At 36.0% G+C, this 12,754-nt stretch overlaps 1 protein-coding gene across 4 annotated transcripts in view; it reads left to right on the forward strand.

Moving 5' to 3' along the window:
• Nucleotides 1-12,754, forward strand: part of akap6 (A kinase (PRKA) anchor protein 6) — a 168,739-nt gene that overhangs the window by 125,859 nt on the left and 30,126 nt on the right. For all 4 annotated transcript variants that reach the window (XM_044142656.1, XM_044142658.1, XM_044142659.1 and 1 more), the window contains one exon: nucleotides 3,782-4,042. In XM_044142656.1, coding sequence (XP_043998591.1) covers nucleotides 3,782-4,042 — 261 coding nt within the window. The remainder of the gene's footprint in view (nucleotides 1-3,781; nucleotides 4,043-12,754) is intronic.

Genomic DNA, 12,754 nt, shown 5'->3' on the forward strand with positions numbered 1-12,754 from the left:
TTTCTTAAAACAGAGCTTTTTGGTTTTTGTGCAGATGGAGTCTTGAGTTCATTTAACATTTGAGAACAGAAAGATAGAAAGTATCATACCATAGATAGACAAAATATTTCTAATTGATCCAATATTTATTATAAGTCCTGAAATGTCATCTGTGATTCCACATGGACAAAACATCACATTAGGGCTAAAACTTTTGTCAAGCCCAACAATGCAGCTCATGTTTAAAATCATCACAAAACATATGTAACTTAGCATTACAGAAAGGTACACTGAGGTTTGGATTCAAGATCACGTCTTGCAGGGAGATGTTCACTTCTGTTTTACCTGTAATCGGTTGATTTTAAAGGAGCAGTGTTATGTAAAATTAACTACTTTGAGCTTTAAATTGTGGTATAATGTTATTCTCTCATCAACAAAATACCTGGAGTGTTACCTTGATTCATGCTTGAGAAATCCTTGAAATCCCATGACAACCATTCAGGAAGTGCTGCCTTTTTGACGAAGCTGCAGTTTACAAGCAGAGTTTTCTCAAAACAGACCACCTATCCCTCATGACACCACTACTTAGCTCCTCCAGACTAGCAGCAGCAATTAGCAAACAACTGGTGGAACTGTGAGTTAGATGAGCTCATCATACGAATGACTTCTCAGTGAAACATTGTTAAGGCTTGAAAAACAACTGTTATCATGATGAACTGAAGCAGAGGTGTAAAGAGCAGGCACTTCTTAAAGAAACAAGAGGCTAATTCCAAACCATCGCATTGCAAAGTAACATTTCTTTTAAAGTGGACATGTCATGCTTTTAAATCTTGCCTTTTCACATGTAAATCACTCACGTTATGGTCTATACAAACCTTCAGAACAGCAATGCTTTGGTGTGAATTCCTGGTTATTATTCTCTTGCTTTTATTTTTTGATTATCTCGTATCACACAGTACCATATGAGGGGACTCTCTTATTCATCCTGTTTCCCTTTGAGTCCCATCTTACACCAATAAATCTTCTATGAACACTTTCTGTTTTTTTCTTTACTTTTTCTAGTAGTTTTCCTTGATTCATTTTTACTTTTTGATTGTCAATTTATTGTCTTTTAATCAGTATTCTGAGATGTGAAAATGTTTTGCTTATTTAGTTTTTTGTGCTGACATGCTCTTATTTAGTTACTTTCTTGCCATCATCCCAACATGATGTCCCAGTTGCACATTAACTGGCCTATCAATGCTTGTGCTAGCATCTGCTGCATTGATGCAAATTGGGAATTAACTGGAATTGATGTCCTCTGTCTTTCCTCTGAACTATTGTGGCCTTATGAAGAATTTATGAGCAAGTGTCAGATTGAATTTGCAGATGCAGACGCAGCTAAAATATTGAGGAAAATTAAGCAGTTGCGATTTAGTTTTCATTTTTTCTCTTGCTAATTTTGGCACAAACTCTTCTCATGCATGCGTGGCTTTTCTCTTTATTCAACTCAGTGAACAGTTTGATACAAAAGTATTCATACTTCACAATGCTTTTCTTACAATGCGCAGGCAAAGGACAGGATGCAGGGCTTTTAAAACTTTTTAGAAAAAGCGTTGTCATCCATCCCTTCCCAGAGTCAATACTTATACGTTTTGATTCAAATCCTGCTGTAAATACTTAGCACTACATTTCTACCAGCTTTGCATACGTGAAGTCTAATTTGTTTTGCTTAACAATTGGTGCTCAATGTCTATGTCTGTGAAAATCACTGTTCAAGGCTTTTTACAAATTCTTATTTAGTGTGAGGTGATTGCATTTCATCTTTGTTGCATTTTTTTCAAGGATTCCCCTTTAGTTAACCCAATCCATCTATCCAACAAGTTTAAGAAGCTTTCATATGTCTCCATAGTGACGGTGTGTTCAAGGTGGTGGGAGTGCATGTTTTAGCACACATAGCAGTGAACAGGTAGAAAACTTTATACTTTTCTACCTGCAACTCCTGCATAAAAAGCCATATTTTAGTTGTTTAGTTGAGACAACAAATTTTTGTTTTATCAGTTTCCAACCTGTTGTTTTCCGTCACTGCTTCTCAGTCCACTGCTCCTATAAGAAGCTTATGAGAAATCCCTGTTCTAATAGGTCTGCAGTTGAGTTATAATCTTTAGATTTTTAGATGATGGATTAAGCAGTAGTCTGCAATTGAAAGGCATGATCTTATTGTAGGATTTCAAACCAGCCAAAAAGCATGCTTTTCATTTTATTATTTGATGTTTTGTGCCACAAGTGGCTGATTCATACTAATTCATCAGATTAGTACCTGGACAGGGAAAAGGGCAGAGAGAGAAGTGGAAGACGGTCTGGCTCTGTTGAGCTCCTGCTGGTCCTGGACTTTGCTGCTGACAGGATGGTTATTCAGCTTCTTTTCCTTTTGGAAGTAGCTAATCCTTAATCTCATCCCATTCTTCAAATTTTGAAAATTGTGAATTCTCATTTTGCCTGACAATCATTCTGTTTGCTTCCAAAAATCTTCATAGTAATTAGTCGTTCTTACAGGCTTACTATGTCTCACTTTGTGATTGAAAGGAGTTGAAAAATTACCTATGCAGAACACACACACTGAGTCAAGCTTATTTATGTTGTTTCAATTTGAAACAATGATTAATATTCCAAGCTCTTTTTAGTTAGTATTGTGTCAAAGTAATATTTTGTGTGAACTTCACATCTCTGTTGTAAGTGAAGCTGAAATAAACTCCAAATTAATTAAAATATTTGGTGTTAGGACTTAAAAGTAAATGAATGTCATGAGAAGTAACCAAATATGAGGACTTAAAGCAAGCAATACATTATCACACACATTTTAGTGTTAACATTCAAGTTCCCTCCACGTGATTGGTGTGTAAAGCAAATTTACTTCTCCTAATACATGTTCAATTTTATCCCAGACTTTACAGACTCAAGTTACACATTTTTGAGAGAATTATTCATATTCACCCTCTGTTAACTTCAGATCATCATAACAGTATGACAAAGGATCAAATTTGACTCCAATAATAGCAAATCTCCTGAAGTCTTGTTGTTTTGTCCTCTAAAACATAAAGAGGACTATCGTTTATAATATTTTATATGACACAAGGGTTGGGCTTAGGGTTTGGTAATAACAAGTGATAGTGGCCGAGCAGCTTTCAAGTTTCAAGGATGGACAATCAGTGATAGTGGCCTTTTGACACGACAGTTAAAAGGCCACCAATCAGTAGGAACCTTTACTTCTTGCAAACCTTCATCATGTGAAGTAAAATCTATTCAGGTACATCTCTCTTACTTCAGGAATAACTTTCTTTGCTTCACTACAAGAAGAAAAAGTTCTCAATTTCATTTCATTGTTATTATAAAAAATAAATAAATAAGTAATAATAATAATAATAATAATAATAATAATAATAATAATAATAATAATAATAATAATAATAATAATAGTGAAGTGTATCCTAAAATGACTGCTGTTTTTGAAGTGAGGACTGTATATATGTCCGTATTTGAGGTACAGTACACCCTCATTAACAACACAGAGAATATAATAAAAGAATTAAAATACAGATTTATTCATTTTGTTTACCAAGATTTTTACTCATCTAAACAGGAACATTCAATATATATAACTTCCTCTTCAACTGCAACGCTGGTATTAACTGTGTTATCTATAATGTCCTGATTAGTCTGTCATTCAGCCATGTGTTTAATCAGAAACACATTATTTTATTGATGTATACATTTAGGTTGTCTTAACGATCCATCCTTTTGTTCCTCTTCTGTTATTTTTCAGAAAATTCTCTCAGAGCATTCAGTACCCTGTTCTTCTGAGCAAAAGCTGTCATCAAATGTGAATACTCTGCTGGTCGCTGGTCAGGATGTGGCTGCTGAAAGTCCTCGCTCAGCTTTGTCCCCGATGACTAATTCACTACTGGAACAGCTGGAGGCTCGAATCAAGGAGCTTAAGGCATGGCTTCGAGACACAGAGCTGCTCATCTTCAACTCCTGCCTCAGACAGGAGACGTGTGCCTCCGAGCAGCTTTCAAGTTTCAAGGTAGGACTAACAGTGATAGTGGGAATTTTATTATGATACCAGCCATATGTCTCAATTGAACCCCGAAACTAAAGAACACATGGACGATTGAGTTTGGTGTTGAAGAATGGGATTAGTAGAAGATCATCAGCATAAATTAGCAGTGTGGTGAGCCAGGCTTTCTCACTCAACATCAGTGTTTGACCTCACATGCATTTCTGGAAGAACGGTAAAAAGAAAGATGTTATAATCTCAACCTTGAACCTTGTGGAGAATCACCTCAGAGTGGTTCTGCTGCAAAAGTAGGCTCATATATTAATCCGCATGGATTAAGAAGGGAATCTCACTCAAGTTCATAGTTGTGTGTGGCAGTAGAAGAAAGATTTGGCTACATTGAGCATATTTTTGACTAGATCATCTAGTTTATATTGTATTAAGAGGCACTTTTTACATGTTAAGCTTTCCATTGACAGAAGTGAATGCAGTATTACATCTTGTAACAAAGACAAAAAACAACTTATTGTGTGCTTGCATGTCTATGTGCTGCTGCTGTGTTTAGTAATGCATCACCTTAATGAGGCCAACCAAAAGCATGGCTGTTTTGAAGCCATGGATGTATAGAGGAAACAGCAGTTAGCCTTAAAAGCAACGGGACGTTAACAGGATATTAATCAGCCCACATCACACGGCAAAAAGCTAGCTGCGCTAATTAGCCTAGCCCCGCAGTGTGACTGACAACCACAAACACACACCTACACACGCCCTCACACAACGTGCACCCGCTGAACTAGAAAAGCAAATACACAAAGCTAAATGAATGCATGTATTTCTATGTGCCCTCACATGCTGAGAACTCAATGTACACTTTCAATCCACTCTGAGACAATGAACAGAAATATGCTAATGAATGACATCCAACTTATACTGACTCAAAAGATAAATATGCAAAATTAGGAGGATGACTTTAATAACACAGATATAATCACATCTTCACTGCAGACACAAACCAGCTGATGAATTCAGTTGCTTCAAGTCACGTCCAATACAGCACAATGCAAACACTTTGAGAGGAAACTTTTTACCATGCTATTTTAGTTTTCAAAAATGTATATGATTGATTCTCCACCCAATGATGGTCGCCAATGTTCTCAGAAAACAAAAATATATTTTGTCGGTTTTACTTCTCCATCTTGTGTAGAAACACTTTCTGAAGGTAGTTCTAATGAAATTATTTCAGTAATATTGAACATAGTTGTTTCCATTTTAGTCCAACATAAGCGGTAAATCATGATTTCCATCAAACAACAAAAAGTTATTTTAAACAAAATTAACACAAGAGATTTTTAAAAACAATAAATTAATTTTTACAAATCATAGATGTAACCAAATGTAGTGCATTTATCGTAAGCATTTTAAAGATAACATTTTCATATGATTTAGATGACCAAACCTTTTGTTTGTTGTGCTCAAGGTTTTACATAATAATATCATAAGCTTCAGAATGTACTCTGTGATGTTAAATGTGTGTTGTGAAGACAGTCCATGACATTACTTACAAGTGCTGAGAATTAGGGATGCTCCGATCAGGTCTTTTGCTGCCGATTCCGATACCAATCACCTGGACTGGCTGTTAATTTTTTGCGTTAGGTATAAATGACACTATGTCATCTTCCGAAATGGAAAAATTGTCTCGTATTAAAGTCACCGAATTTAGACATAAAACATGGAAAATACTTGCAGGCACAATACAGCAGCTGTTCAGTCAAAAGTACAACTGAAAAACCTGCAATCAGTAAATCAGTAAAATAATACTTATCAGTAAAGCCTAGTTTATACATAAATTAAATAAATCTCATAACACTTCTTTTTTAGTTGACATTTTTTGACATTACTATTTATTTATTTATTATTATTAATTTTATTATGTTATTTATTATTATTTATTCAAATAATGTCAACTGAAAAAAGGAAACATTCGTTCAATGTTAAACACAGGTTACATCAAAATATACAGTCCTGAGTTACTAAATCAAAACTTCCCGAGAACATGGCTGTTTTGTTCTGGTTCTGATTGGTTGGTTCTGACTGAGTTGAGTAATTCTGCAGAACACTGGAGGAGGCAGAAGAGATTAATTATTTGTTCAGAGATCATACGTCTTATGTTAGAACATAGCAAAAGTTTTAATACATATGCAAGTAAGACATTTGGTGTGAGACGTTCACTGCAGGGGGGAGTAGAAGCGGGGCTCCGTCTATGAAATATTGCTACCAGTAGTGCGTAATGGCGATCCAACAAAGAGAGCAGAATCAGCGTTTTATACCGCTAGCTCATTGATTTAAATTATTTTTGGGGTTGTTTGTTTAGCTTTCTGACCGTCATTCTAATCCGGGTGAGTGTTGGTAGTGTGCACTGCTTTACCTGCTGTCTGTTCGCTTTTTTCCTGGAGGGAGCCTGGATGTAGCCAAACTCCATCAAGTGCTAGTTTTTTAAATGTCAGATTTGTTGAGTTGATGTATTTTGACGTGCTTCAACCCCAAATTTTCCGCTGCAACATACAAACGTCCCCATTCACTCTGAGTGTTAAAGTTCCACATGGCATTGCTTAGGATTTGTTGCTGTGTTCTTGCATAATGTCAAGGAAAGAGGAGATAAGCTGCACACACAGCCTGAGAAGTGAGATAACGGTGATCGGTTTTAGTGCTGCGCAATAAGAGATCGTGATCAGTGATCACAATCTCTTATTGCCGATATTGTGAATATTACTACTGGTAGTAATATTCACAGAAATCGGCCAATTTTGTTCAATGGCTGATCGATCTGCACAATTCTACCGAGAATACTAGAATCCAGCAAGTCAGCACCCATAAAATTGCTTGACATTTTAATCAACTTAAGAAATAATGTACAATATATTTTTAGAGAAATTATTATTTGAAATTATTTCCTACACAAACAATATTCTCAAATTCTGAAGTTTAAATATTTTAAATTTTTATTTTTTATGATGTTTTACACAAAAGTGTGTAGTGAGCTGAATTGTAATATTTAATTGACACTTGACATGTGACTCTGTTGGAAAGAAGGGAAATGTTGAATTTGTTTATAGAAACTTTTGTTATAAAAACAAAAGTTTGAGCAACAAGAACTAAAACAACACAGCAACAGAAATAAAGCCCTTGCCACCAAACAATATCAGCTGTAGGTTTTTTTTTTGTTTTTTTTTTTCAGAATATCTGTAACATGATCTTGTTGAGGCATTCACAGTTGTTGCTGTGATCACACATAACATAAATGAGCAAGCCTATTTGCACACACACAGACAGTCCTAATGATGAAACTCTCTGAAATGAGAGTTTATCTGAAGAAAGTGGGCCTTTTGCGTTTGATCATTGTCACAACTCTCAGTGGGAAGCCATTGATTTCTGGCAGAAAAAGGCTGAGAGCTTCAGGAAAAATGAAGATTGGAAGTATTGATAGCAGTCATTTGTATGGAGAGACACAGAAGGAGCTCCATTTCAAGAAAAGTCAACTCCATTTTAGCAATCATTTGTCTGTTTTTGGCGTTTGGCCTTGTGAATGGCTTCGATTTCTGCACTATAGTTTATTACTGTATGAGAAAGCAGCAAGGGTTGCTATGAGTCACAACAAACACAAGTGCAAGAAGTGTATTCACAAATTTATCTGAATAATGTCCAGACAAACAACAAGAACATATTTTTAATTAAGAGCACAGCTTACTTATAATATGCACATTTAGAGGGTGACTCTATGGCTAAAATACACTACGGTAATTAAAATTTCAAGGAATATCACTACATTTCAAGCACTTGCACTTATACCCATGAATACAAAAACTGTTTTTTTAAAGAATGCAACCCTTTTGTTAGTTTGACAGTTTTAACATAAAGGATCTGATCTTGCCACTTTTACAGCTTCAAGATGTTTTTTCTGTACTCTCTTTTATCTAACCTCAAATGCAGCCACACAAAACTACACACTTCAGATTTCTCCATATCTGTATTTGTTTTACAAAATGAAGCCCAAATAGAAAAGTTTGCAATAGAACCCTTTGCATGAGAATATAGGACATATACCTTTTATCTGACTGCAGGTATGGATCAATCCAAAATATGCCTTGCTCAGACTGTTACAGGATATTTTTGTCCAATACCATCTTATTGAGCCTAATGTGTCAAATGTTGGAAACAATAGTTTGGTTTGTGCTGTAAAAAGATGTGGAAGCCTTTTATGGTTTCAGTTTTTGCTGTAGAGGAGCCCAAACACACTTATTAAAGTAAAAAAGTTTGAAGAGTAAACAACTTTGAAAATCCTCAGACTTACTGAATGTCATTGTTAAATGTCGCACTTTATTTTAGCAATAAAGTAAATATGAGTGTATGATGCAGAAAATACTAAATTATAAATTCAATGTTGCATAAAGATGGTGTCCATGAGACTAATTGTAGTTGTTTAGTTGGCTTGGGCCACTTTCTAAATGTAAAGCTGTTTAGGTCTTATTTTGTGACAACTTCCTTTTCTCTCTCTTGTTGTATTACTTTCTCTCTTTTCACTCTTGGTCTTTTCTCCCTCAAGCCTCCTCCTTTCCACCTGTCTGTCTCTATCATGACTCTTAATTGAATTAGCAGTCTTGTAAGATATGGCATCGACCAGACGTTCCTCTGGCAGCCCTGGGCATCCGATGACTCTTTATTGTAGAGAAAAAGCTCTGGGGGACAGACACACTAAGAATTAATGAACTGGAACTGACACAGATACATTATTATATTCATAGCTACAATGTTGAACTGGGAAGAAATACAAATTCTAACTTGCTGTTAAGTATGCAAGATTTGAAGTCCAAACATGTCGATTTATTCTGTTCAACCTAAATTGTTCAGATCATTAAACAAACTTTAATATCAGACAAAGACAAAGTTTGCTTGGATAATTAGTTTATTTCTTAGGGAAAACAAAATACCAAGCCAATTCTAGTGCTGTCAGAAAACAAGATTACCTCAACAACTTGGTTAATCATAATCTACTGAGCGACTTGAAACATTAACACAGTAAGAACGGGTAAATGTTGGAGATAGGAAACAAGTTATTTTCTGCATTGATGGCAAAAAATATTAGTTCACTCTGGGTAGTTCAGTAACATTTGAGTGTTAATACACTGTTTAGTGAATGAGTCACACATTTCCTAATTTTAGCTTAGACTTTTCAAGGCCCATCAAAAAGCTTTTTTATCCATTCAGGGTCGACTTTGTGTTGTGCTCTGATTACTAACTAATGATTTGATGTTTTCCATTGAGATTTAGTCAGAAAGAGCGAAAATAATTGTTTTGTTAATTATACCAAGTGATCCGGGTCTAGAAACAGCAAATATTTTACATATGATCAGGTTGTTTTTTTCCAAACCAAAGGAAACTGTCATTTGAAAACTTTTCCTTTCGACTCGTGTTTATCTTTTTCCAGTATAAAAATTAGTTTGACCATATAAAAGAGCAAGGTGTAACACAAGCAAAAACAAAGCAAGTATTTAGAGGGGTTGAAGGATTTTTTCAGCGTTTCATAGCTTGCCTAATATTCTTGCATCGTACAAATCAAATCAACCTAAGCAAATCAACTGTTTAGGTCAAAGAATATTTCATAAGCTCTTCATTTTATTTTGCTCTGCAACTTTGAGGGAGTTTTTGTGAAGTAAATTTTGCCTTTCTACATTGTAACTACACACTTTTTTGTTTGTTTCAGTTCTTTGTTTAGCTTGTTTTTCCCCTGTGCCTGTTGCTGTATATCTCTCCATCTCTTAGTGTTATCTGCTGTCAGCAGCAGATGAATCTATCCTCCCTCACTCAGATCACGCTCTATTCACTCCTCATCATGTGCTCCACATTCTTCCTCTCTTCAGATACTTCTGTACTTAATCCAGGCCCTGCAATTAGATCTGTCTGCATGACATAACTCATAACCCCATCCATACTTTTTGGTTAAAGATGGATCCATGTAACTTCCTGTTTCTGATCTTACAAAGCAGACCTATACACGTATTCAGTAACCAGTTAATCATAAAACAGATACAAACGTGGCATCGGTAGGCAATAAGTAAATATTAAGAATCTAAAGATTGATTATGGAAATTGTCTTCATTGTTTGGTTACTTTTGTACAATATTTTGTTCTTCATTTTTCTAAGAAAACGGCTGCAAACTTCAGGCTGTTTGGCATCTGGAAGTTAACTGTAGTGATGCTGTCTTTTGTTCAGGTTTAGTCCATTTAACTGCCTGATAATTTGAATAAACAAACAAGTAATAAAAAATGGCAACTAAATAAAATGGACAGCTTCCCAAAACTCCAGACCCTCGGGGGTCTCAAGAGGAGCACAAGGTTCATTTTTGCCCTGGGTTATCCCGACTGGGGTAATTGAGTTCTGGCGTATTCCGGCAGTAATGAGTGGGTTTCGTGCAGGAACTGTAAAACCGACAGTAAACCCTGATTAGACTGCCAATGGAAACATTGCAGCACAGTTTGGAAGAACACTTTTTTACCAGATACAATTTTAGGCCACATTTCCCATAGTGTATCAGTATCTACAGGCTGAGCAGGAGCCCAGAGCTGGGCTGTTTTATGAAATGCTGCCTAGCAACCTTGACAGCATGAAGCAGAAAACAGCAAAGAAAAAGAACAACGAAGCTATAGATTAAACCAAACATTTTACAAATCGATATTTCCTGTCTGAATAATATCGGTTTTTAAATTCCAGTCATTGGAGAGAGCTAGCAAGAGCTTTCATAACAATGTGTCTGGAATTAGGCATTCTCCTCCGGTATACCGAACCTGGAGCGCACGGCCAGCTGGCAGCTGGCGAGGGGAGCTGGCTATTAATGCAGCGGGAGCAGACATGTCCAAAAATGTTAGAGCAATATTTCAATAAGGTGATGTATTGATGAAATAAGCAGACATTTGACACACTTACACACATACATTCTTGCCTAAAAATGTTGTAAAAAGTCATGTGTCACTTAAAGAGTAATATAGCAAAATAATTTGCCGCTCTTCATCGCCATTGCCGCTTTGCCTGAACACCCAGTTTGGACCTGCAATGAATTATGGGATATGGTGGACCATGAAGGATACACCAGATCCATCCTTCAAATTTGGGGAAAAGAAAGACCCATTTGAAGGTCACATTTGAAGGAGTCTTCGAATTCGGACAGGTCTTGTCTGAATTCGCGCTATGACATAAATGGCCTACAAATCCGTCCATCAAAGGACGCAGACCCTGAATTTGGACATGGCTAAATTCAGGCCGTGTCCACCGTGATCTGAATTGGTATATGGCCTGAACTTGTATAAAGGGAGGCTTTGACTACGGCACCTAGAATGTTTTTGCTGTCAGTTGTGATCATTCCATTTTAGGGTCCAATGCAGGCCATTTCTGTACATTTTTGCTGCTGACACTAAGAGGATATGTTACGCCTCTTATGAGTTAGAACTACACCTGTAGGGGAATAATGAAAACATGGACACAATGTCACTGCTTTCGTCTCCAGTGTGGTAATGGAGGAGCAGAATCGTTGCGTTCCCCTACATCCAATCAGAGAAAACCAATCGAAACTCAAATGATTAACAAACTCTCATAACTTAAAACATAAAAGGTTTAACTATTCAAGAATTAGAAACAAACATAGCCGGAAAAGTGACATTAAAGAAAAATACATTGTTTTTAAACTTCATTAAACTTAGGCTACCTTTTACTGTCTCTGTCTATAGCACTGAACTTGAAAGACCAAATAATTGATCGCTGATCACTAGATCTTGTTTTCCCTTTTAGTTGTCTAAAATAGTTTTATAACCACTACAGATAGTCCTTCTACTAGTCTGGAGGACAGTTCCTGCATTAACTGGTTTCCTCTCAAAAACGGTGAAATAAGTTAAAAACTGATACTTATGGTTTAAAAGTAAGACAAAGTCACTTCAAGTGAAGTAAAACTCTGGTCTCCAATACATAAACTTATGGAAGCCCATTTCTGCCATGAAAAAAAAAAAAGACCAACAGGAAGTCATAATTTCGACTTTCAAAGTCATCTCATAATTATGACTTTGAAAGTCAAAATTATGACTGAATCTCATAATTATGACTTTAAAAGTCGAAATTATGACTTTGAATCTCATAATTATGACTTTGAAAGTCAAAATTATGACTTTGAATGTCGGAATTATGACTTTGAATCTCATAATTATGACTTTGAAAGTCGAAATTGACTTCCTGTTGGTCTTTTTTTTTTTTCATGGCGGAAATGGGCTTTTTTTTTTCATGGCAGAAATGGGCTTCCATAGGATTAGGTTACACTGTAAAAGAAGTCTGAATTTACAGTAATTTATTGGCAGCAGGGTTGCTAGGTAGTTACTGTAATTTTTACAGTACAATATTTAGAGCACAGTTGTAAATTTCCACACGTGATCCAGCGGTCCAATCACATCCCGATTACTTTCCATAAGCATTTCCAAACCCTTTACTGTATTTTCATGATGTAGTTTTTACAGCCATTTGTTACAGTGTACTGAAAATATCTCAAGCTTTGAATGTTTAATGGATCTTCAGTCCATGAAAATGGAACTTTCTCTTACAGAAAATGCTCTGCAGCAGGAATTGCAGTGGAAGGTGGCCCTACCCAAGGTGACACTACACTTACCAGGGCCTCTAACTGGGATAGATTTCTACTGTATACTGGT

The sequence above is a fragment of the Gambusia affinis genome, linkage group LG16 (genome assembly GCF_019740435.1).
Source record: "Gambusia affinis linkage group LG16, SWU_Gaff_1.0, whole genome shotgun sequence".
NCBI lineage: Eukaryota > Metazoa > Chordata > Actinopteri > Cyprinodontiformes > Poeciliidae > Gambusia > Gambusia affinis.